This window comes from Bufo gargarizans, chromosome 2 (genome assembly GCF_014858855.1).
Source record: "Bufo gargarizans isolate SCDJY-AF-19 chromosome 2, ASM1485885v1, whole genome shotgun sequence".
Lineage (NCBI taxonomy): Eukaryota > Metazoa > Chordata > Amphibia > Anura > Bufonidae > Bufo > Bufo gargarizans.
In genome coordinates this window covers 476765265-476792536 of record NC_058081.1, presented here as the reverse complement: position 1 = coordinate 476792536, position 27272 = coordinate 476765265, and the positions used below count along the sequence as shown (strand labels likewise).

At 40.6% G+C, this 27272-nt stretch overlaps 1 protein-coding gene across 1 annotated transcript in view; it reads left to right on the top strand.

Moving 5' to 3' along the window:
• RNF130 (ring finger protein 130) overlaps window positions 1-14875 on the top strand; it is a 247138-nt gene extending 232263 nt beyond the window's left edge. Inside the window, exon 8 of the mRNA XM_044281117.1 lies at window positions 13648-14875. Within this exon, the coding sequence (XP_044137052.1) occupies window positions 13648-13757 (110 nt within the window). The 3' untranslated portion in view covers window positions 13758-14875. The remainder of the gene's footprint in view (window positions 1-13647) is intronic.
• The last annotated feature ends 12397 nt before the right edge of the window (window positions 14876-27272 follow it).

The window sequence follows — 27272 nt, the reverse complement described above, 5'->3', positions numbered from 1 at the left end:
ACATCCTCTATCAACTGCCTCATTCCATAGTTGCCGTCGCTTAAAAGGGGAGTTTAGTCCCCTAACATTAAGTGAGGTCAATATAACAGCCATTGGTAAAAATTAGACATTGCAGATATACTCCATACCCTCAGGTCACTTCGCCACATCCGTGGAATCATTAATGGGTCCCTTTCTGCGTGGATAGATGAGGGTCCAAGACATGTTAGGTAGACATCAAAAGAAAAGCAAATACAATCCCCTGCAATGAAAACAAAACACAAAAAAAACACTGTTAAAACTGGAACATATAGAAAACATGTTGCCTTTGGTGGCCCTTGAAACAGCAGGGCGAAGAAGAGTAGATGAATCCGTGTCATCTACTGTAATTACTGGGGCGGGTAAGTCCAGCAATCATGAGGAGAAGGCCTCCACAGTAAAGTAAAGCTCACAGTAGAAGCCTCAACTGTCTTTTCTTTGTCTCCTTTGGCCCATCCCTCTTTTATGGCCCTGTTGATCCGGAGGGTGTCGTCTCTCTTGGGGCCTTCTGGAATCGCCATCTTGAAAGCGTGGTGGCTGTTCAATATGTAATTTCCACTTTTTCAGGGTATCAAGGGCTGAATCTGGTGAATGCAAGACGTGCAACTCCCCATCTTTGAAAACTAAGAGCTTAACTGGGAACCCCCATCTATAGTTGATTCCGTTCACAGCCAGGGTTTTAGTAATGGTGGCAAAATTTCTTCTGGCCTTAATGGTGGCCGCAGATAGATCTGTAAACAATTTCACCCCAGCAAATTGGTCAGGGGGCTCAGGGTTATTACGCATTTCTCTCAACATCTGCTCTTTTATGTGAAAGAAAGTCAGCCTGGCTAATACGTCCCTTGGTATGTCCTTATGTAGATATGCAGGCTTGGGGAGCCTGTGGGCTCTATCAATGCTCAACTCATAATCTTTGGCCTGTGGGACCATAAACTTTATCATGTCCGTGATGTATGGGACCAGATCCTTGTTAGGGACCGATTCAGGGATCCCCCTGAATTTGATATTGTTTCTCCTGCTGCGGTCCTCTAAGTCCGTGATCTTAGCCTGGAGAGATTCAATAGTGTCCTCAACCATATTGTGTCTATCTATCAGCTCATTTTGGGAGGCAGCAAACTCCCCCATCTTGTTTTCTATGTGGGACACTCTCTCACCAACTTCATCAATTGCTTGCTGGAGTGGCACAATGGACGATTTAAAGTCACTATTTATGGAGGATTTTAATGCCAAAAGCATGTCTTTGAGCAGTGAGGCTGATAGTTCTTTGTCAGCTGCCTGAAAGTTCTCAAAATCATCGGGGATTCGATCGGATGATCGATTATTACTCACTGCGTCCTCAGCTCGATCTCTCTCCAGGGTGTCCCCGGCCTTCTTAGGAGAAATATTCGGTGGTACAGTCGATAAATCCGCTTTAGAAAAATCGGGTTCTTCTTGGTCACGGTCGCTTTGTACGGCCGAGCCAGCTGAATGGGGATCCTGTGGCATGTGCGCCGTCGCGCCTTCTTTGTAATTCCCTTTGTCCCGCTTAGGTGTGGTTTCAGCAGGGCCGCGGCGCTCCCTTGATCGATCCATCGAAGTTTCAGTCGATTTTCCCCTCTTATAAGGGGTGCAGGGAGGTAGTTGTTCGAGCCTTCGATTAATATTAATCGGGGTGGTATAAACCGGAGTTTTATCCGTCGCTGGGGCTCTCCTGCAGCTGGAGGCCGATGAGGCGTCGGACGCTGTATCAGCGCCGTCCCGATCTTCCTGTTCTTGGCTCGAAAAAGATCTGCTTCTGATTTTCGATCGATCTGATTTTTTCGATGACCTCATTCTAGAGTGTCTGGACCTCTTGATATTAAAGAAATGATCCATTTTAAGGCAATGATAGCTTTGGAAAGTCGCTTTTAGAGCTTAGCTGTGGAGGAGCTCCTTCCTCACGCAGCCATCTTCCTTAGCAGCCAAGCCACGCCCCCTATCTAACTCATTTTCTGATGAACTACAGGAGGTTCAGGTACTGTGTTCATATTATAGGAGTAATAAAGCGCCCATATTATACCTGCCTAAAAGCAGCCTTAGTTAGAGTATTATATGAGGTTTAAGAATTTAATATTGTTAATTAGGATTACAGTTTGTATAGGTGGATGGGAAATTATATACTGTATAATTCCCAGTACTTGCATGCAAATGGTATTTGGTGCACTCTTATGGTTTTTGCATTTCTTTAACACATGCAGCATTGAATATAGTCATGGGTATGTATGAACTCTTCACATCTTACAGTCTTTTGCAGATTAGACTTTATTTGCAGAAATCCTCCGCTAGGGTATTTTAGTCACAAGTGTAAATTTCTCTCCAATTTTTTCTAATAATCACTGTTTACTACAAAGTTGTATAAAGGTACTTATGTGTATTCATTTATTAGGTTATATTTTTGTACACAGTAACGTTTGCGCTCTCAGAAAATGTAGAGTTGTAAATGTAGCAGCTGTTTGCCATATACAGTATAAATTTTTAATACATATATGAATGATGACCATATATTACTTGGCCTCGGTTCCAGTGTTTTTAAGAGCACAAGCTCTTGTTGTATATTTTGTGGTATGTATGAAATGTACACACCTTAGTATCTGACATTTATATTGTTTTATGTATAAACCTCTGTTTGGATCTGCATTTTTGGTCCAAATATTTGTTTTGATGCATTTTTGTCTGAAATAATTCCTGTTTGTCACAAATTTACCTGAAGGTGGGCACTGTTGTCAACAGTTTATCAGGACAACTGCAATTAGCAGGTTATCCGCTTTCAGCAGATATATAGGTTTTGGGGTGCACTTACTTTTCAAGGACTGTAATCCCTGTATTTATAGGTTACAAAAAAAAATTAATTTCCAGCATAAAACCAGATTTTTGGTCTTTCGGGTTCTGGTGATTTTATGAAGATATATGCATGTAAATTTAGGCCTTAGTGGTATGTATGAAGTCTGTACATGTTGAATGTTTATTTTCATGAGGTGTTCTCCATAAATTTCTGTTTGGGTTACACTTTTACCCACTGATATCAAGTTTTATGTAATTTTTATGAGAAATTACACTGACAAAAAGTTACATGAAGGTGTCTTTGTGTATTAAGTTCTGATTTTGACAATGTGCCAGGTATTTATAAAAAAAAAAATATAGGGGTGTGGGGGGGTTAGTGTAATGTTTTAATTTTGTAATTTTGGTTGTATTTGTACATGTCAAAACTGCAAAAATTTTCTTGGCTACCAGAAGTGCAAAAAATCCAAATACCCCTGGCAGTGAAAGGGTTAAACAAAAACCCTGATCAATGTACAGTCGTGGCCAAAAGTTTTTAGAATGACAAAAATATTAGTTTTCACAAAGTTTGCTGCTAAACTGCTTTTAGATCTTTGTTTCAGTTGTTTCTGCGATGTAGAGAAATATAATTACACGCACTTCATATGTTTCAAAGGCTTTTATCGACAATTACATGACATTTATGCAAAGAGTCAGTATTTGCAGTGTTGGCCCTTCTTTTTCAGGACCTCTGCAATTCGATTGGGCATGCTCTCAATCAACTTCTGGGCCAATTCCTGACTGATAGCAACCCATTCTTTCATAATCACTTCTTGGAGTTTGTCAGAATTAGTGGGTTTTTGTTTGTCCACCCGCCTCTTGAGGATTGACCACAAGTTCTCAATGGGATTAAGATCTGGGGAGTTTCCAGGCCATGGACCCAAAATATCAACGTTTTGGTCCCCGAGCCACTTAGTTATCACTTTTGCCTTATGGCACAGTGCTCCATCATGCTGGAAAATGCATTGTTCTTCACCAAACTGTTGTTGGTTTGTTGGAAGAAGTTGCTGTTGGAGGGTGTTTTGGTACCATTCTTTATTCATGGCTGTGTTTTTGGGCAAAATTGTGAGTGAGCCCACTCCCTTGGATGAGAAGCAACCCCACACATGAATGGTCTCAGGATGCTTTACTGTTGGGATGACACAGGACTGATGGTAGCGCTCATCTTTTCTTCTCCGGACAAGCCTTTTTCCTGATGCCCCAAACAATCGGAAAGAGGCTTCATCGGAGAATATGACACTGCCCCAGTCCTCAGCAGTCCATTCACCATATTTTCTGCAGAAGATCAATCTGTCCCTGATGTGTTTTTTTTGGAGAGAAGTGGCTTCTTTGCTGCCCTTCTTGACACCAGGCCATCTTCCAAAAGTCTTCGCCTCACTGTGCGTGCAGATGCGCTCACACCTGCCTGCTGCCATTCATGAGCAAGCTCTGCACTGGTGGCACTCCGATCCTGCAGCTGAATCCTCTTTAGGAGACGATCCTGGCACTTGCTGGACTTTCTTGGACGCCCTGAAGCCTTCTTAACAAGAATTGAACCTCTTTCCTTGAAGTTCTTGATGATCCTATAAAATTGTTGATTGAGGTGCAATCTTAGTAGCCACAATATCCTTGCCTGTGAAGCCATTTTTATGCAACGCAATGATGGCTGCACGCGTTTCTTTGCAGGTCACCATGGTTAACAATGGAAGAACAATGATTTCAAGCATCACCCTCCTTTTAACAGTGCAAGTCTGCCATTTTAACCCTATCAGCCTGACATAATGATCTCCAGCCTTGTGCTTGTGAACATTCTCAACTGAGTTAACAAGACGATTACTGAAATGATCTCAGCAGGTCCTTTAATGACAGCAATGAAATGCAGTGGAAAGGTTTTTGGGGGATTAAGTAAAATTTCATGGCAAAGAAGGACTATGCAATTCATCTGATCACTCTTCATAACATTCTGGAGTATATGCAAATTGCTATTATAAAAATTAAGCAACAACTTTTCCAATTTCCAATATTTATGTAATTCTCAAAACTTTTGGTCACGACTGTAGATGTGAATCCAGCAGTGAGACAGTAAAGCACTTACTATTTAACACACATTAAGTTTAAAGGGTCCGTACCACATGATATGTTTAAGGAGAGGATTTGCTACAATGCCGTGAGATCAGGGGGTGGGAGCCACGTCGTTAGGACAAGAACATGTCCTGTAACGCAGGTCTGGCCCCAGATCTGATGGCGCCTAAATCCAAACAGCCATCAATTATCAATAAAAATGCTGGTAAAAGGATGAACATATGCAAAATAAAAATGTAGGGAAAAATAACCTGAAGTGGCAAGCCAATTTGAGGCTTGGAGGGCAGCCCCATATCAGACCGCTAGGTGCATGCGCAAGTGCCTCAATCTCAGTGGGGAGTGATATTGAAAACAAAGTAAGGGCATTACACATGCCCACTGAGCTGGATAGTAATACATAGCAGCAGTTAAAGGGATTATTAAAGTGACAGTACCAAAGTGTTCGTGCCAAAAAATGAAGTACAAAAAAAGTGCCAACTGAGGTAAGTGAAGTGCAACAAAAATTGGATCTATTAAAATAATTGTGTAATACTACACATAATTTTATGAATAATGTGCCTAGAATGACTAATATAATGAATACATAATAATTGATCATATATATATATATATATATATATATACACTAGTCACAAAAAGGGATATTTGGCTTTTGGGTGAAATTTTTGGAAAACATAAAATGTTCACGCTACACGATATTATATCATGAAAGTAGGGCATTTAAGTAGAAGCATGCAATGGTGATTTTCTCATCTCAAACTATTTATTCTAACAAAAGTCAACAACAGTAGTGGGTATACCCCCACAAAAAATGTCAGTGTCTCAATAACTTGTCATGAGGCCTTGAGCATCAATTACAGCTTGACAACAACGTCTCATGCTGTTCACACGTTAGGTTATTGTCTGCTGAGGCATGGCATCCAACTCTTCTTAAAGGGTGGCCCTCAGGTCATTGAGGTTCTGGGGTACAGACTTATACGAGCCTCTGCACGGCGACTCAGCAGGTTTTCAATGGGATTCAAGTCTGGAGAAAGTGCAGGCCACTCCATTTGAGGTACCCCAGGCTCCAATAGTTGTTCCCTAATGATGTGACCTCGATGAGCTGGCACATTGTCATCCATGAAGATGAAATTAGGCCTGTGTTGTTCATGCAGAGAAAACATGACTGGATTAATGATGTTTTTCAAGTAGAATGGGCTTGTCACTGTACCATTCACGAAGTGCGGTTCCCTTGTGACTGGGAGGCTTGTACTTCTAATTGTGTTTCCAATGATTGCTGCTGCTTCTTTACATTTGGGCTAGTAGCTGACTCTCTCCTCTTGATGAAATATTTAGCAAGTCTCAATGGCTAACATACTGTGCCATAAATGTAAAGATCCTATGGGAACATTTCCCTAGCTGGAGAGGCCATTTTGAATCATACAATTAGAAGTATGGTTTCTTCTGACTCTCCAGAGCTATCTTTGTTTTAAGACAAGGAATCCTGGATGCTTATGGCTTTTCTCTCTCCATATTACACTAGTAGAATAAGCACAAGAAAGAAAGGAGTCTGTTAGGTAACTAATCATATATTCCTTCCTGGAAACCCCAGTCTATGGACATGGAGCTTGATGTTTTAGCAATGGTTCTTAAATTCTACTTATTAACTGATTGTTTAATGGGATGTTAATGGTACAATATAATAGTCTTCACTTGAATGTTCAGAACAAAGAGCTGCATTAAGCTCTTGATCAAATAAGTGCTGATGGAACAGTAACCCAATCACCTTAATCCTTGTTCATTGCAACCGGAGATCCCCAGTGGGATGAAAGGTCCACGCATTACAGCCTGACATGCTATATCCTGTCTTGATGGGTGTTAGGCCTGTTCTCCTAGCTATATATTACAAACATTTAACCGTAATTTTACATTGTTGTAGATGGAATTTAAGACAGATCTGGATATATCTGTTAGAAATAAATTAATTGAGAACTCTGATTTATATATCATGTAAGTGTTGTCTTTTGGTTCACTATAGCTTTGTGTGTAAAATACCATTAATTTGCATTGAGACTGGGTGCCCATACAAATTGATTTCTAGTGGAACTAGGTGTCCATACAACCTGTTGAATTAATTAAGGCTGATATTTGATGATTAGCTGTGGGTGATTTAAATAATCCAGATTTTATACAGTCAGCCGCTCATTTGGCCAGCCATTCATTTGGCATTTTTCTCCGCAGGGTAAGTGTAGAATTATGTGCTGACTATTCAACTAAATAAGCCAATAATATTATATATGGACAGTTTGGATCATCCAAAGCAAGAGCTGCTCTTTGTTAGTGGTTCATTGCTCTGACTACTGGAGATGGATCTTCATCAGACTACCCCCCCCCCCCCCCTTAAGACATTAGTATGGCCTATAACAGTATATGGTCTATTACAGATGTCTTCATAAGAAACCCCCTTTAAAACATATCTACTCAATATCCATCTAAAGAAATTTTCCAATATTAAGGAGTAATAATTCATTATAATAAGACTAGGACTAGGTTGTGGATCAAGTAGTGTCTCTTCAGATTTGAGACTGTATTTCAAAGGGGTATGCCAATATCCAGAGGATATGTTGTAAATGCCTGATAGATGTCGGTCCCACTTCTGTGACCCACACCTTTTGTCGAAATTGGTGGCCCCCACTATGTACAAGCAGGGAATAAATGGAGAGAGGTGTGTATGTATAGAGGAAGGGGGGTGCATGGTTACCTTCATTCAATGCTGGAACACATTCTATCACTTCTATGAGAGCAAGTATGCTTAGCTGGTTTCATATTTCCACCAGGACCTTTTTTTTCAATGTAGGTACCAGTACAAGAGCTGAAATTCATGTGTATTTAAAGTTATTATATTTCAGCATTTTTCTCAATTTATACATGTTATAAATATTCCTTTAGCTTTTTAGGTATTTCTGTAGAATTTAAGTAAATAATGTAAATAGAGGAAATTGCTAAAGCCATCACTGTAGCATTGCTTTTCATTCTGAACTTCAGAGTGGTAGAACTAAAGTTAAGAGCCCTTTACACGGTCCGATAATTGAAATGGTCATTGCTAACGAGCGTTCATACTAACGATTAGACGGTGTAAATGTGCCGCTGATTCCCCGATGAACGAGGGAACACACATTTATTGGGTAATTGGATCGTTAGAGCAGCACAACAATCCTTGTTTCCTGGCAGCAGATCGTGCTTCATATTCTGGAGGAGATTGGTGCATGTAAATGCATCGGTCTAATCCACTAGCGATCAGCAGATTGTCCCGTGTAAAGAGACCTTTAGGCAGATTTCATGAGGTTGGGGGAGTCTTAAGTAAATGTAAAGAGATTATTAGATTCTATTTAAATAATTACTTAATGGTCACATTATGTATGCTACATCTGGTATGTGGTGTTTAATCTGATTAGTTCTTGAAGTTCATTACAGTGGAATGTAAAGGGCTAACGTTTTGATAATCTTTATCTTTCTATGTCACTATGCCAGGTCAGTGAGGATAACAGATAATTTATAACTCATTATGGAACAATTAGGGGCTTAACATTGTGCTGTTTGTATTGAGTACATTTTCATGTTGTGTTTTTGTTCCATAATCCACATAACAGCAATTAGATATCAAGTGGCCGACAGAGAGCGAGAGATAAAACTAGAAATAGCATTAAATCATTCTAACAGATGGTGCAGCTCAATCCATTTTCCTTCCTCAAATGGCGATGCTTGCTTTGGTGGCTTTATGTTTCAAATAGGAAAAATAAATGTAAAAATTATTTTGGTCACAGAACTTAGAAAGATATGAGGTAGATAGGTATTAGATGGCAGTTAACAAGTACAGTGGGAGTGAAGAGAAGATCTGGAAGACTAAGTAAAGACAACTGCTCATAGGATTGCTAGAAAGACATATCATAACCCCCCCCCCCCCCCACCCCCACAAGACCTCCAGATTTAGCAGAATCGGGAGTTGTCCTACTGTTCAGCGACACATGCACAAATATGGCCTTCATAGAAGAGTCATCAGAAGAAAACCTCTCCTACATCCTCACCACTTAATTCAATGTCAGAAGTTTGTAAAAGAACATCTAAATATCCTGTTGCTTTTTGAAAACAAGTCTCGTGGACTGATGAGCACAAAAAAATAGAACTCTTTGGTTTCAACGAGCTAAGGTATGTTTGGATAAAAAAATGGTAAATAATTTCATGAAAAGAACAACTCTCCAAGCATTAAGTATAAGGGTGGATCAATCATGCTTTGGGGTTGTGTTGCAGCCAATGGCACGGGGAATATGTTCTCATCACAGGCATCTATGCCCGTTTTGATGCAAACCATTATCTTATTGGACTTGGTAGCAGCTGCCTGACTGCTTTCTACAATTTAGTTTGCTGTCCACTAAAATTCCTTAGTCCTTTTCCATGTCATTGTTACCCAGTGTTTTATCATTTAGTATGTACAGGTGACTTGCATTATTCCTTCCCATGTGCATAACCTTACATTTGTCAGTGTTAAACCACATCTGCCACTTCTCTACCCAAGCCTCCAATCTATCCAGATCCATCTGTAGCAGTATACTGTCCTCTTCTGTGTTAATTACTTTACACAGTTTAGTGTCATCTGCAAAAAATTATATTTTACTGTGCAAGCCTTCTTCAAGATCATTAATAAATATACTGAAGAGAATAGGGCCCAATACTGACCCCTGTGGTACCCCACTAGTGACAGTGACCCAATCTGAGTGTGTACCGTTAATAACCACACTCTGTTCACTGAGCCAGTTATTTACCCACATACAGGCGTTTAGATAGAGATATTGCAATAAAGTTTTCATATTTCCAAGACAGTCTATGAAAACAAAGCTGTGCTCTGATTGGTTGCTATTGGCACAAAGGCCAGTTTTTCTCTCAGGCCCACATTGTTAGGGCCAGTCAAGGAAGGACCATAATGACAGTATGCTGATTTTATCAGATTTGAAGAGCAAGGCAACTAGTTATTTTAAACTGATTTTATGAAGTGATATGCTGAGGCATGGATATTTTCATGAATACTGCAAAATAATGTGGTTGCACACAATGCATAGTCAGTCCTAGGTATAACCAGGAACCTATGTGTTCTGTCAGAGCCAAGACAAAGAAGGCAACTTTTGTATCTACATGCCACATAGTGTTAGGGTACTTTCACACTAGCGTTTTTGCTGGTTTCGGCGGGGTCCAGCAAAAAACGCTTCCGTTACTGATAATACAACTATCTGCATCCATTATGAACAGATCCGGTTGTTTTATCTTTAACATATCTTTAACACTGCCAAGACGGATCTGTCATTAACTCCATTGAAAGTTAATGGGGGACGGATCCGTTTTCTATTGTGGCAGATTATGTCAGAGAAAACAGATCCATCCCCATGACTTGCACTGGGGATCATGACGGATTCATCAGTTTCCCAGGACAGAAAGCAAAATACATGTTGGGGTTTTCTCTCTGGTATGGGAACAGAATGGAATGTATTGTGGTGCATTCCGTTCTGTTCAGTTCAGTTTTGTTCCCATTGACAATGAATAGGGACAAAACTGAAGCATTTTTTTCCAGTATAGAGCCCCTATGACGGAACTCAAGGAACTCAATACCGGAAAACTTAAACGCTAGTGTGAAAGTACCCTTAGTGTTAAGAGATAAGACATGCAAAAACCAACAGTATTATTGCTATATTTGCCTTTAACACATGAAAAGCATGTGTGCTGCCACTCAATTCAAATTCTGTCAGACTGGCTGTGTTAGTCAGGTATAGTACTTGATTATCTCCATCAGTCCCAAAGAGTTGAATAAAGTGGCAGTGTTCATGCTCAAATTCCACTCCATTCAAATGAGTGCACTGAACTCCCGATTTCTCATGATCAGTGGGGCCCCAGCAAGCAGACACTTGGATAGGTGAAAAATTTTGTTAATGAGGGGCATGGCCCACAAGAAAGTGGTAAAAGAGGCATGTCTAGCCCTGAAAAATTTCCAAAGATGTGCTATATGTGCCACACACCTTGACACCCCGCGAGCTTCAGCAAGAAAGTTGGAAAGCATGTGTTATTGTGATGAGCAATCAGTAGAATTTCTTCAGTCTTCACCTGTAACATTATAGGGTTAAACCCATCTCAGACATTGGTGGCATATCATGTGCGGAATGATCTCCATTCACTATTGGAGTTCCTACAATAGCTGAGCAAGCGCTCAGTGAATTGCCACTTATTCCTTCACATGCTTGGCTATTTTCATTACCCCCATAGCAGTGAATGGTGGGTCGTCGCACTTGTGCGGTGCACTCTCCTTTACTTTAGGGGTCCCGTTCTGAAGATAGGGGTCCCAGAGGTTGGACCCACACCTATCTGACGGTGGCAATGTGTCAGATGGGAATACCCTTTAAACTTTGATAACTGATGAGGCAATTTTTTTTTTCATTGTATTTTATCCAGTTCACAATGTAAAAAGTTCAAGTACACATTAAGAGGTTGTAATGGATTTCTGGATTTGCACTGGCATGTGTTTGCTCTGCACTTGTGCTCGTTTCCTAAGCAGAAAATGAATACTGTAAATGGATTTATGTACTTATGCAAATGCTGCTCTGGCATTCTGTTCTGTTGAGCCGTCTGCATTTCATCAGGGACTGACTTGTTATAAAACAATATTGGAACACTACTTGGAAAAAGTGTGGTTGTTCAGTTGGCTTAAAGTAGCCATAGACAGTGTAATTATTGCTCCTGCATATGCTCATGATGAGATGGAATACATAAGGGGTGCTACTGAGCACTTCTACATATATCACAATGCAAGAATGTTTCCTTGAGTGACCAGAGACTCTTTATTTCTCATAAATATCACGATGTCTGTCGACAGGGTGTTTGCAGTTCACTTCCATTCACTTGACTGAGCTGCAAAACTAGATACAACACCTACGACAGAAACTCTGGGAAAGAGCTTCCAGGAAAATCTTCACAACTAAAACCTGAATTATAAAACAGGATAACATTTTGTAAAAAATTATTCTGACTAAAAGTAAGCACCAAGCAAAGCCCAAGAAGCACAACACCTAAAAATAAATGTTCAAGATGTTCAAAGTTCATTCATGCCATTTACAGTATCTGTGTCTACAGGTACATATCTTCATTAGGGATGAGTGAATCCTTAGTACCACTTGGAGCCGAACCAGAGTTCGGTAAAAGGTTTTTTACAGTAGAAATTAATTTTTTAAGTTATTACCCGAAGTCTCGTGAGACTTCGCAAAGTTATACCTTCGGCTCAACTTCGGCTCATCCCACGCCGTACAGCACTCTAACAGCGTTTTATGCAAATCGCTCATCCCTAATCCTTCGATTTGCTCCTCCTTAATCTTCACACATTTACCTGAACTAAATAGACACATTTCTCTGCAATACAAATATCTGAGTCACCAAATGCCCTGATTACAAGCAGTGACTGATGTAAATGTGTGTCTGTCCATCTTTTCACTCTTTAGTAGAAATAGATAGAACCTCCTCTAAATATGATAGAGGGCACATATTCTCCCCGATTCGTAAAATAGGTGATAACATAAAAAAAAAGCTCCTGTTCCCCTCCTTGGGTTCGATGGAAGGCTCATCTTTCTTTTCTGATGTCACTGGCAGTGTCCTCCCTCCCACCCCTAGGAAGTAAAACCTTCCATAAATCTTACTGATTTATACGAGTGCTGTACCAAGAATATTGCATGTGAGATATTGAGCTACAATCCCAACCTAAAACATGATGCAAAGATCAAAGCAGAAGTACTTATATACTAGCCAAACCATATGTTTATGGAGACGTACTGTACATCCTTGGCAGTGTATGGGTTAAAGAGGACGAATAAGCTAGTACAGAAGAGATGGGATAATTGCATCTCATCAATGCATTCTCGATTTCCAACCAATGTGGTATTCATACAAAGAAGAACAAGCCACATTCATGTGCAGACAGGGGGGACACTAACAAACCATACAACCATCTAGCCATTGTAAGACAAAGCCTAGCTACTACAGCATATAAACAACTGTCCCAATGTGAAAGCCTAGCTGACTTCTATTAGTGTCAGTGTGTGATCACACACCATTGATGACAATATGCACAGGGGTAGCTTGCCAGGAGGAACAAGGTCTAGTTAAGAGGGACCTGTGCTAGTCAGCTTTAGACAAGAGGGATAAGCTAGCCATCTTCCCCAATTTCCATTTGCAATGGTCTAATATTAGTAGATATTTAGGGTTAGCGTGCTATCATAGCCGATTCTCATCCTCTCACCTCCCTGTCCATAAAGATCACCCTTCCATCTTTCACCATGTGTGCTCACCTTTACAGTGTGTAATATTTAATATTTAAAGGGGTTTACAGGGAGTATAAAACCTGGTACTGCCACCAATTAGCTGTTTGAAGAAGCCACAGCACTCCAGAAAGTCCTCTGGCCTTCTCACAGCATACCAAGCACAGCACCATACATTGTATAGCGGCTGTGTATTGCAGCCCAGGCCTATTTACTTGAATGGCACTGAGCTGCACATAGGCTGTGTGCAATGAACATGACATCCCTTGCCTAGGATGAAGCCACAGTTGATTGGTCAGGGTCCTGGAAGTAGGTCATTAATATTGTACTCCTGGAAAACCCCTTTAAAGATACACACAGTGACAGAACATAAATTAACCTAATGTTTCATGTGTTTTTTTTCCTCTAGGTAGTCTATTTTTTCATCGAAACTCCCTGTCTCCTCGAAGCTTGGGTTACGAAACAGAGCTCTCCACCATTGAGCCATCTCTCGACATCTATGATGAAAACAAGACATGAGCAGTTTTCTGTATTAGACATTCTTTCTGCTGTCCCTCTACCTCTTCCTGAATTTCCTTACTCCCTCTCCACCCACCCAATTGTACATTAACAACTTGTGCTGCCCATTTTGTGTTGTGTCTCAACTGAAGAGCTGAAAAATGAAGCACAGTATCCCATCCCCTCCTGCTGAAGAAATGGCAGCTGTAACATGGACAGGGGACACTCAGGTCCCTTGCTAATATGGTGCGTGATGAAGCACAAAACAGAAGGAGACAGACTGTTACGTTCCCACTTTTACAGTTTCTGCCTGTATCAGTATCAGTTCTTTATAAAAAAAAAAAGTGGAACAATTATTTTATGTCACAATATACAAGAACCGACTGAATTTTTGCTGCCAATAGTCCATGGCAGAGTACATTTCCAGTTTCTTTGTTGCTGGTGGGGAAAGAAGAATCTAAAAAAATAAATAAATTGTGCAGCTGTTTTTTCTGCTGCTCAAGGGCTGATCCTCGAATGCCTTTGGAAATATCTCTGAAGTGTGGGAACAGAGAACTGATTGCTTGCTCCTAGTCACAATCTTGCTTTCCCATCTTGGTGGTATGGTGGTTGTAGCCATTTATTGGACATGAGGGGTGTGGGGACAGTGGGCTTAATATTTTTTGGGTTCATAAATATGCTTTTCTGGTTGTCTTAATTATGGCAAGCAAAAGGTTGAAGAAATCATTAAAGGATCAAAGTAACAGTTCCAGCTTCAAAACAACAAGAAGAAGCCACCAAAATATATGCAGTGGCAATCTTCTCTAGATGTTTGTCTTGCTTACAGCAATGTGTTTCAGCGTTGACTTAGAATGAACAAATTATCTGTTAGAATCTCATGAGGTGACATATTGTACAATAAAGACTGTTGAATAACCAGGGGCTGTTGGGTTGGACACTTCTGGTTGAAGTGTGACTGCATTAAACTTTTGAACTTAGTAAACCTTTAGTGATTGACCACTATATTTGGGCTTCTGAACAGTCTCTTAGTTCTGTAAAGCACACTCTTCGTAATTACTGCTGTAACTTAACAAGTATTCAGCTGTTGACCTTAAAAACAATAATGGTCAGAAAAATAAATAAAAAAGAATCATAAAGCATCAGCAAAATATCCTGTTCTATCCTGTTATTCTGCTTTTTTGTTGCTATCAAGGCTGGCCTGACTGCTTGGCAATGGTGTACTACTTCCCGAAGAACCAAAGCATTAGGGGCACCTACAGCCTACTCCTAGATACTGAACAATATATTTTTATGTTAGCTTTAACAGTTAAAATTATGTGCTGAAAGATCAGTTTATATGATACAGAGCCCAAAATCTTTTGATTTTCACTGCCTGCAGTCACCACCAGATGGAGCTAACTAAGAAATGATTCATTACAGAATTCAATGCATGTTGTATAAACAGTGAGCATCTCCTAGAGGTGATTGTAGGCAGTCAGAATTGTATTATTTAAACTGAATCTGTCACCAGAGACCTCCCTATCCAATTGTTTCCATAGACACATAATTAAAATGCTGATCTGAGGCTTTGTTCCCATACTTTTGTTACATTCTCTTAATCTGCAAATTAGGCATTTGGTGCAATGAGGGAGTCACTATTGCTCTTGTTATCTGTGAAGGCTCTCATTTATCCAGGTCATGGTATATATCTGTAATGAATAAATCTAGGCAACTGTACGTACTGTAGATTTCTTGAAAACGTTTCACTCGTTCTTCCAACGAGCTTTCTCAATTCTGAGTGATTGTACAAAAATTCTGGGAATAAATATGTAACTGAATCCACATCTGGTAATTATACCCAGCATTGGGTCAAAGGTGTTGATTCCATTATCCTAATTGGAGTCAGTAGGTGATAAAGACTTCCCACCTACTGACTCCAATTAGGATAATGGAATCAACACCTTTGACCCAATGCTGGGTATAATTACCAGATGTGGATTCAGTTACATATTTATTCCCAGAATTTTTGTACAATCACTCAGAATTGAGAAAGCTCGTTGGAAGAACGAGTGAAACGTTTTCAAGAAATCTACAGTATGTCCAGTTGCCTTGATTTATTCTTTACGGATTTATTGCTCTTTTTGCACCCAAGCTCCACTCCTTTCTGTGGCAACTCCTCCCTGGCCCTTTCAATCAAAGCAGCCAGGGAGGGGCTGGACAAAGAAAGGAGCTGAACTTGTATACAACAAGAAGACTGGTGACACCCTCATTGCACTAATGGCCTAATTTGTATATTAAAGGGGTTGTTTCACTTCAGCAAATAGTATTTATCATGTATATAATGTTAATACAAGCCACTTACTAATGTATTTTGATTGTCCATATTGCCTCCTTTGCTGGCATCATTCAGTTTTTCATCACATTACACACTGCTCGTATCTAGTAGGGGTTACGACCACTCTGCAATCCAGCAGTGGTGTCGTACTTGCACACTATAGGAAAAAGAGTCAGACTCTCTGGTGCCCTGAACCATGGGAATGTGCCTAGGCATGAATGCGCAGCAGCTCCTTTCCCCCAAAAAATGAATGACACCAGCAGAGGAGGCAATATGGACAATTACAATACATTAGTAGGGTCCTTGTATTAACTTTATTTACATTTAAAAAATTGCCATTTGCTGATGTGAGACAAACCCTTTAAGAAAAAATATCATAACTCAGGAATGAAACCTTGGATCAACAAAAGAGAAACAGCATTTTAATTAGGTGAACTACAACTATGTGTATATGCAAATGGATAGGGAGGTCCCTGGTGACAGATTCTCTTTAAAGTGACCTTCTGGTTCTCCCTGTCATCAAATGCAGAATATATAGTTAATATATTTGGCTGTCTGCAGCAACCACTAGATGATCTCTCCACATACAGTCATGTCCATAAATATTGGGACATCGACACAATTCTAAAATTTTGGGCTCTATACACCACCACAATGGATTTGAAATAAAACGAACAAGATGTGCTTTAACTGCAGACTGTCAGCTTTAATTTGAGGGTATTTACATCCAAATCAGGTGAACGGTGTAGGAATTACAACAGTTAAGGGACCAATAATAATGGGACAATTGGCTTCTCAGCTTTTCCATGGCTAGGTGTGTGTTATTCCCTCATTATCCTAATAACAATGAGCAGATGCAGAATATATAGTCCAGAGTTCATTTCAAGTGTGCTATTTGCATTTGGAATCTGTTGCTGTCCAAAGAGCTGTCACTACCAGTGAAGCAAGCCATCATTAGGCTGAAAAAAACAAAAACCCATCAGAGAGATGGCAAAGACATTAGGTGTGGCCAAAACAACTGTTTGGAACATTCTTAAAAAGATGGAAAACCACTGGTGAGCTCAGCAACACCAAAAGACCCGGAAGACCACGGAAAACAACTGTGGTGGATGACCGAAGAATTCTTTCCCTGGTGAAGAAAACACGCTTCACAACAGTTGGCCAGATCAAGAATACTCTCCAGGAGGTAGGTGTATGCGTGTCAAAGTTAACAATCAAAATAAGACTTCACCAGAGTGAATACAGAGGGTTCACCACAAGATGTAAACCATTGGTGAGCCTCAAAAACAGGAAGGCCAGACTACAGTTTGCCAAATGAAATCTAAAAAAGCCTTCACAGTTCTGGAACAACATCCTATGGACAGAGGAGACCAAGATCAACTTGTACCAGAATGATGGACAGAGAAGAGTATGGAGAAGGAAAGCAACTGCTCATGATCCTAAGCATACCACCTCATCAGTGAAGCATGGTGGTGGTAGTGTCATGACGTGAGCATGTATGGCTGCCAATGGAACTGGTTCTCTTGTATTTATTGATGATTTGACTGCTGACAAAAGCAGCAGGATAAATTCTGAAGTGTTTCGGGCAATATTATCTGCTCATATTCAGCCAAATGCTTCAGAACTCATTGGACGGCGCTTCACAGTGCAGATGGACAATGACCCAAAGCATACTGCAAAAAACAACCAAAGAGTTTAAGGGAAAGAAGTGGAATGTTATGCAATGGCCAAGTCAATCACCTGACCTGAATCCAATTGATCTTGCATTTCACTTGCTGAAGACAAAACTGAAGGGAAAATGCCCCAAGAACAAGCAGGAACTGAAGACAGTTGTAGTAGAGGCCAGGCAGAGCATCACCAGGGATGAAACCCAGTGTCTGGTGATATTTATCCGTTCCAGACTTCAGGCTGTAAATGACTGCAAAGGATTTGCAACCCAAGTATTAAAAAGTGAAAGTTGGATTTCTGTCCCATTACTATTGGTCCCTTCACAAGTGGGAAGCACATATGCAAACTGTTGTAATTCCTACACCGTTCACCTGATTTGGATGTAAATACCCTCAAATTAAAGCTGTCATTCTGCAGTTGAAGCACATCTTGTTCGTTTCATTTCAAATCCATTGTGGTGGTGTATAAAGCCAAAAATGTTAGAATTGTCTTGATGTCCCAATATTTACATCCTGATTGTATGTACTGATTTAAAGTGGTTGATCCAGGAGCAACATTTATCATTTTTATTTATATAGCATCAACATATTCTACAGGGCTTTACAATCAGAAGGTCCATGTACAAACAAATTCAGGCATTAGCAATAAACAAGTCAACAATTAAAACGAGGAGTGAGAAACCTCATTGCAAGAGCTTACAATCTACAAGAAGATAGGGGTGGTAGAAAAGGTAAGAAGTGTTTGTTTTGTATAATGGTCCAGCTATCTTAACAAATCAGATCAGTTCAATCAGATATAAGGGTACATCAGCCAGTCACTAGCCCATATGTGTGGTGCTTTTGAGTGCATGGGATGTGGTGGATACTATTGGATGACGAATCGGGTCATGATGAGTAGTGTCGAGGAAGGGAGGGTGAATGGAGAAGAGTTAAGTTTAAGGATGTGATTGGCCATCCTAAAAAGATGTGTTTTTAGGGAGCTCCTAAAACTGTAGGAAGTTAGGAATTAACAAAATGTCCTCGGGTAGTGCATTCTAGAAAACTAGTACAGTTTTAGATAAGTTTTGGAGACAGTAGTGAGAGGTTCGGATTATGGTGGATGTCAACCACAAATTATTGGCAGATCGGAGAGCACGGGTAGGGTGGTAGACAGAGATATAGAGGGTGCACCACAGTGGAGAGCTTTGTGGTTGAGAGTGAGAAGTTTAAACTGAATCATACCCTGTATCGACAGTCAGTGCAGTGTCTGGCACAAGGTGGAGGCATCAGACTAGCGGTTAGACAGATGCAATGCATTCAGAAAGTCTTTAAACCCTTTCACTTTTTTCACAATTTGTTATGTTTCGACCTTGTGCTAAAATCTGCACTCTATACCCCATAATGAGAAAATGAAAACAATTGGGGAGATTTATCAAAACTAGCATGAAGAAAAAGTGGCATAATTGCCCATAACAACTAATCAGATTCCTCGTTTCATTTTTCAAAGCGCCTTTGGAGTTTAACCACCTCCTGTCTGCCCATTGACTAAAAACGTCCAGGAGGTGGTTCTATATCTCTGAATGGACTTTCCTGAACGTCCATTCAGAAATGACAGCTGCACGCTAATCGTGCAGCTGCTGATCGGGTTGCCCGCTGTCAGTGACAGCAGGGCAACCCTTAGAGAAGGCAGGGACAGTTCCCAGGTGTCCCTGCCTTCTAGATCACTGTATACACTTCCTGTTCCGGCCCGGCAGTCACGCCGGGCCCCCTTATGGGGGACGAAAAGTGTAAAATAAAAAAATGACAGAATAAAAAAAAAGGTTTCACATGTAAAAAAATGAATCCCCAAGTAAGGAATAAAAAAAAGCGAAAAATAGAAAAAAAAATATAGACCTATTTGGTATTGCCGTGTCCGTAATGATCTGCTCTTTAAAAATGTCACATGACTTAACCCCTCAGGTGAACACTGTAAAAATGACGTTACGGTCAGCTCTATAAATATATCACATGATCCACCCAGTCCGATAAACACCATAAGAAAATAAAAATAAAAACTGTCAAAAAAAAAAGCAATTTTTGTCACCTTACATCACAAAATGTGCAACACCAAGTGATCAAAAAGGCGTATGTCCCACAAAATTATGCCAATAAAACCGTCACCTCATTCCACCAAAAATTAGCCCCTACATAAGAAAACATCATTTTTTTGTTTCAAAAATGTTATTATTGTGTTAAAGTGAAATAAATAAATAAAAATGTATACATATTAGGTATTGCCATGTCTGTAATGATCTGCTCTATAAAAATGTCACATGACCTAACCCCTCAGATGAACGCTAAAAACTGTGCTAAAACAACCAATTTTTTGGTCACCTTGCCCCATAAAGGGTTATAATGAATGATCAAAAAATCATATGTACTTAAAAATAGTACCAATAAATCTGGCACCTTATCCACTAGTTTCCAAAATGGGGTCACTTTTTGGGAGTTTCTACTGTAAGGGTGCATCAGGGGGGCTTCAAATGGGACATGGCATCTAAAAACCAGTTAAGCCAAATCTGCCTTCCAAAAACCATGTGACGCTCCTTTTCTTCTGCGCCCCCCCCCCCCCCCCCCGTGTGCTCATACAGCAGTTTATGACCACATGTGGGGTGTTTCTGTAAACCACAGAATCAGAGTAATAAAAGTTGAGTTTTGTTTGGCTGTTAACCCTCGATGTGTTAAAGAAAAAAATTGATTAAAATGGAAAATCTGCCAAAAAAGTGAAATTTAAAAATGTGATCTCCATTTTCCTTTAATTATTGTGGAACGCAAGGGTTAAAAAAAGTTTGTAAAGTCTTTTTAAAGTAACTTGAGGGGTGTAGTTTCTACAATGGGGTCATTTATGGGGGTATCCATTATGTAAGCCCCACAAAGTGACTTTAGACCTGAACTGGTCCTTAAAAAGTGGGTTTTGGAAATTTTCATAAAGTAGACATATAGGGAATGTTAAGTAATAAATATTTTATGAGGTATCACTTTCTGTTTTAAAAGCAGAGAAATAGAAATTTAGAAAATTGCGAATTTTTCGAAATTTTTGGTAAATTTGGGATTTTTTTTCATAAATAAAGGTGAAATATATTGACTCAAATTTATGAAATCATGAAGTACATTGTGTCACGAGAAAACAAACTCTGAATGGCTTGGATAAGTGAAAGTGTTCCAAAGTTATTACCACATAAAGTAATATATGTCAAATTTGCAAAATTAGGCCTGGTCAGGAAGGGAGCAAATGGCCCGGATGTGAAGTGGTTAATTAACCTCCCACAGAATGTTCAAAATCTTTGCTAATTTTTTTTTAAATGAAAAACTAAAATATTGCATTGACATAAGTATTCTGACCCTTCACTCAGTATATGGAGCATCTTTGGCAGAGATTACAGTCTCCAGTCTTCTTTGGTATGATGCCACAAAGTTTGCACACCTGGATACCATTATTTTCTGCCATTCTATGCAGATCCTCTCAAGCTCAGCCAGGTTGGATGGGGGCCACCATCTGGTTGGAAGGTGAAACTTCAGCCACTTCTGAGGTCCAGAGCACACTGGATCAAGTTTTCATAAAGAATATCTCTGTACTTTGTGCCATTCAGCTTTCCCTCAATCTGACCAGTCTTCCTGTCGCAGCCACTGAAAAACAACCCCACAGTATGATGCTGCTAGAATCTCTGGAGCCAGGAGCAGTGCCTGGTTTCCTTCAGATGTGATGCTTAGAACTAGGGTTGCAGTAAACGAATATTTTAGTAATCGAGTATTCTATCGATTATATTTCTCGATTCATCGAGTAATCTAATAAGAAAAGCCTTCTTAAAATAACATACGTAATGATGTTTTTCTTTATAAAAACAATATTTTTATTAGCAAATAATTGCACACACATGACATAAGGTTTCTTTCACAGCTGCAATATACATTCTGGTTCTGTCAGAAGAACAGCCAGCCAGAATGTACCATATCGGGTATAACTGGATACTGCCGGCTGCTGCAGCAATTGAATGTAATGGTGTAAAGGGTCTTGCCTTGTTACAGCATTCAAGCTAAGTTTGGACGATATCCAGCATAAATGCCAGAACATGGCCACATTATAGTCAATAAGATTATGAGAGCACTGCAGAGCATATAGCTGGCTGTATCCGGCTATACCCATTACGGTATACTCCAGCAGGCTCGGGTTATGTTGTGATTTGTAAACTCTGTGTCTGTCAGTCTATTCCGGTGGAGGATCGGACTTCTGGAGTACACCCGGCTCCATCTGTCAAGCTAGATAGATGCCCTGGGCATCATGCCCATTGACTGTAATGGGGATCAGGACAAAAAAATGCTGCACAGAGTAAGTAGTGAAGTGAGTCAGAGTCGGACTCCAGCCAGTTGCCAGCTGATCAGAGTCGACTGACTCCCAGTGTTGACACTGCAATGTGAAGTTAACTTGGCCCAAGCTAAGCTGTTAATAAGATGATCAAAATACTTTAACTTGTAAAAGCAGATTTCAAATAAAAATGCTAAATTACAAAAAAAAATAAGTAATCAAGTAAGTTCACAAAAACACTACACCTTTCTATATAAAACATCTACAATTATTTAAAAGAGGAAAAACTACAGACTCATCTGTATCCCAAGTATATAGGTCCAGCCCCAAACCAAAGTTACCAAACCCTCCTATAGAGCAACATATAAGAGGATAAATTTAAACCAGGGTTCTGGATTACTCACGTTTCTGTAGATATCAGAATAGCTCATCATTACGTTGATGTGATACAGTCAAGTCAATCCTTGTAGGTTCCTTCCATGACCAGCATATTCACAGACAATCCCTGGTGTTAATATGCTATAGTACTCCGGTCTTGGAACCTACAAGGATTGAGTGTATATCACATCTAACTCTATGCAATGGTGAGAAATTCAGTATTGATATCTACAGAAATGTGAGTAAGAAGTGAACCCTGGTTTAATTTATCCTCTTTATTATATGTTGCTCTCTTGGAGGGTTTTGGGCCTATATATACGTTGGGCTACACATCATGATGAAGTTTTTTCTCTTTTCAATAATCGTATAAAAAAAATATATATATAATTATATAGAAAGGTGTTAGTAGTGTTTTTGTGAATTTACTTTCACCACTGCAACAGCGGAATAGTGTTTAGTAGTAGTAAGACAAACATTGCCTTACCCTTTGTTGTTAGACTTCAACTCTGAACGACTTTCAGGCAACTTTAGTTCTGACTCTGAGTCTGTCTTCTTGCACATATTTTCTTCAAAGGCTTTCTGGCATTTTTAGAAGGCAAAAAGAAGAACTGGTGGGTGAGAATAGATTTATCAAAAGTGGTGTAAAGGAAAACTGGCTTAGTTTTTCAAATAGCAACCAATCTGATTCCACCTCATTTTCCAAAGGAGCTCTGAATAATGAAAGGTGTAATGATCTGATGGTTGCTAAACCAGTTGACCTTTACACCAGTTTGGATAAAGGCTATCTCCTCCTGAGGTACATAATCAATATCATATGGTAAAGTGCATGTAGCTTGCCCTGGCTTACACTAAAGCGGTGATCAGCAACCTCCGGCACTCCAGCTGTCTGGGAACTACAACTCCCAGAATGCTTCCTTCAATCACTTCTATAGGCGTTAGAACTAGAAGAACCTAGCATGTTTGTTGCATGCAGGGAGTAGTAGTTCCACAGCAGGTAGAGTGCCGAAGGTTGCTGATTCGTGGCCTAAAGGATCATTTGGCGGTTACTATGGAGAAAAGTGAGCATATCCACATGCTCAGAACTGAGGCTGGCCCTGCGCTTTGATTCTATGTTTCCTGCTGCAGAAAACAGTCGTTCTGATGGCGTGGATGTTGCTCGAATACACAGAAAGGACTTTGCCAGCTTTGCTAGTACTGGATAGCGTGTTTCATTTGTTTTCCACCATGACAACGGATTCTCTTTCTTGGATACGGGATGTTCTCCAAAGTACATCAAGACCTCCTTCTGCACAGATTGACTTAACTGCTGCTCTTTATCCTCTTCATCACTGGAGCTGGACTCTGATGATCCCAGTATGTTCTGGAGGAATGATATCGCTGCATGATCCTTGGGCTTTGCTGCAGCAGGGTTATCTTCTTGTCCTCTTCTAGAAGAAGCTTCATCATGTTCACTGGACAGTGTCATTTCGTTTTTAGCAACAATTGCCATGGTCTGTACTGTGCTTTGGACCTTGAATGACTCATCTGCAGACAAGAATTTAAGTTTCTTAAATCTGGGATCCAGAGCAGCGGCAATTAGGGCAGTGTTTGAAGACGAGTCGGGTTGAAACATAGACAGTTCTTGCCATCTTGTTGTGATCTGTTGTACTGCATGAGCCTGGTATGATATTAATGGTGCAGTCTCAAAAGCTAAACTCTGTATGGACTTCTTTAAGTTCTGCACTAGCTGTGGAAGTGCAGAGAGGGTAACATAGTTCTGCCCACTCAGAAATACCGTAGCTCCTTCAAATGGCTCAAGTGCCTGGCTAAGCTCCTCAATCAGGCTCCACTGTTCAGGCTTCAGATCAAGGTAGTGGTGTTTTCCTCTTGGAGTCACTTCTGGGTCTGAGAGAGCAGCAGTCACCGGCCATCTTTGTTCCAGCAATCTTGCTATCATGTGATAAGTGCTATTCCAGCGTGTACTTACATCATGCACCAGCATATGTTGTGGCGTGCCCATCTGCTGTTGCTTCTCCTTTAGTTTTGTACATGCCAACTCACTTCTTAAAATGCTCAACAAGGCATCTTACACAAGCCACACACTTAGAGATAGCTTGGTGGTTCTTCAGAGCGCTTTGCACAATTAAGTTCAGGGTGTGACCTGCACATCGCACCGATGCCCATCCATGTTTTTCTTGTAAAATCTTCATTGCTGCTACAACATTAGCACCATTGTCATGGACAACAGCTTTGACTTTCTTTTCTGGAATGCCAAATATGACAATAACATCCTCAAGCCACTCTGTAATATTTGCCGCTGTGTGCCTTTCTTCAAGGGGCATCATAGTTAGGCTGTAGGACTCCATTTCCCAATCCTTCACCCCCAGATAAGCTTCTGTAGCAACGCTCGTCCAAATGTCAGTTGTAAGGGCAATGCTGTCAGTCTCCTTAAGAGTGTTCGTCAACTTGCCTTTGATGTCTTCATACTTTTTCTCCATAATTTTCATGAAGTAGGTTCTGGAAGGAAGAGTGTATCTTGGATTGAAAGTGGAAATCATTCTCTGAAAACCTTCATCCTCCACCATAGATAGCGGGCGCATGTCTGTGACAATCATGTTCAGGATGCTGTCTGTAAGCTGAGCTGCTTCAGTTGGGGGGGTTAATGGAAGCACCTTGGCATTGGGCATGTATACAGTAATTGGTTTGGAGGGGTTAATGAAAGCACCTTGGAGGTGCCTTCATTAACCCCTCTCTAAACCAATAACTTTATACATGCCAAGGTGGTGCCACCATTAACCACTCTCCATCTGCCTTTTTTCAATAACTCAATTTACAGTGAGTGCCCCCCGATTCCCCCCTCCCCTGGAGTGCCTCTGGTGCTGTTAACTTAAATTACGGTACCTAATGGCACTGGCACTAGTGAGGAGGGCACAGCTGCAGACACATGGAGTCTGGACAGAGACCGTCTTCATCCCAGCATGCACTGGGACCTTACGTGACGTCACACACACATCGTTAGCCAGCGCGCTGACAATGTATGTGCGCAACGGCGCATTACGCAGAGTCCCGCCTGCAGGGCGGTGCCATCTCTCTGGACTCCGGACGGAGGAAGCGGTGAGTGAGACTCTTAATTTCACTCCCGCTCCGTGATCATGTGCTGCAAACGATTACTCGATGCAGGGAAACTGCATCGAGGATTTTTTTGACTCGATTTAATCGAAGTATTCGAATAATCGTTTCAGCCCTACTTAGAACTGAGGCCAAACAAGTTCAATCTTCGTTTCATCAGACCATAAAATCTTTTTTCTCAGAGTCCTTTGGGTGCTTTCTTGTAAATTCCATGCCGGCTTTCATATGTCTTTTACTGAAGAGGGACTTCTTTCTGGAAACCCTGCCATAAAGCCCAGATTGGTCAAGTGCTGCAGTGATGGTTGACCTTTCTGAAGTATCTCCCGTTTGCACACAGGATCTTTGGAGCTCAGCCAGATTGACCATTGGGTTCTTGGCCACCCGCTTGCCAAGACTAGAAATGTCCCGAACTATTCGCCGGCGAACATAGCTTGTTCACGTTCGCCACGGCGGGCGAACATATGCGATGTTTGGTCCGCCCCCTATTCGTCATCATTGAGCAAACTTTGACCCTGTACCTCACAGTCAGCAGACACATTCCAGCCAATCAGCAGCATACCCTCCCTCCCACCTCCTGGACAGCATCCATTTTAGATTCATTAGGAAGCTGCATTCTTAGTGAGAGGAGGGACAGTGTAGCTGCTGCTGATTTAATAGGGAAATCAATAGCTAGGCTAGTGTATTCAGTGTCCACTACAGTCCTGATGGACTCATCTGATCTCTGCTGTAAGGACAGCGTCCTGACAGCACCCCAAAAAGCCCTTTTAAGGGCTAGTACATCAGTCTGCTTTTTTCCTCTGTAATCTAATTGCAGTTGCCTGCCAGCGTGTGTGTCAGCCTCACAGCGTATACTGTGCCCACTTGCTCAGTGCCACCACTCATATCTGGTGTCACAGTAGCTTGCATTAAAAAAATAATAATTTTTGACTGTAATATAATTGCAGTTAGTTGCCTGCAAGCGTGTGTGTCAGGCCTACAGCGTGTACTGTGCCAACTACTGCCAGTGCACAGTGCCACCAGTGCCACTCATATCTGGTGTCACAGTAGCTTGCATTTAAAAAAATTAAATAATTTTGACTGTAATATAATAGCAGTTAGTTGTCTGAAAGCGTCTGTGTCAGGCCTACAGCGTCTACTCTGCCAACTTCTGCCAGTGTCACCAGTGCTACTCATATCTGGTGTCACAGTAGCTTGCATTTAAAAACAAATAATAATAATTTTGACTGTAATATAATAGCAGTTAGTTGTCTGCAAGCGTGTGTGTCAGGCCTTCAGCGTCTACTCTGCCAACTTCTGCCAGTGTCACCAGTGCCACTCATATCTGGTGTCATAGTAGATTATTATTTTTTTTAAAACAAACATTTTTACTGTAATATAATAGCAGTTAGTTGTCTGCAAGCGCGTGTGTCAGGCCTACAGCGTCTACTCTGCCAAATTCTGCCAGTGTCACCAGTGCCACTCATATCTGGTGTCATAGTAGATTACATTTAAAAAAACAACAACAATTTTGACTGTAATACAGTGGGATGCGAAAGTTTGGGCAACCTTGTTAATCGTCATGATTTTCCTGTATAAATCGTTGGTTGTTACGATAAAAAATGTCAGTTAAATATATCATATAGGAGACACACACAGTGATATTTGAGAATTGAAATGAAGTTTATTGGATTTACAGAAAGTGTGCTATAATTGTTTAAACAAAATTAGGCAGGTGCATAAATTTGGGCACTGTTGTCATTTTATTGATT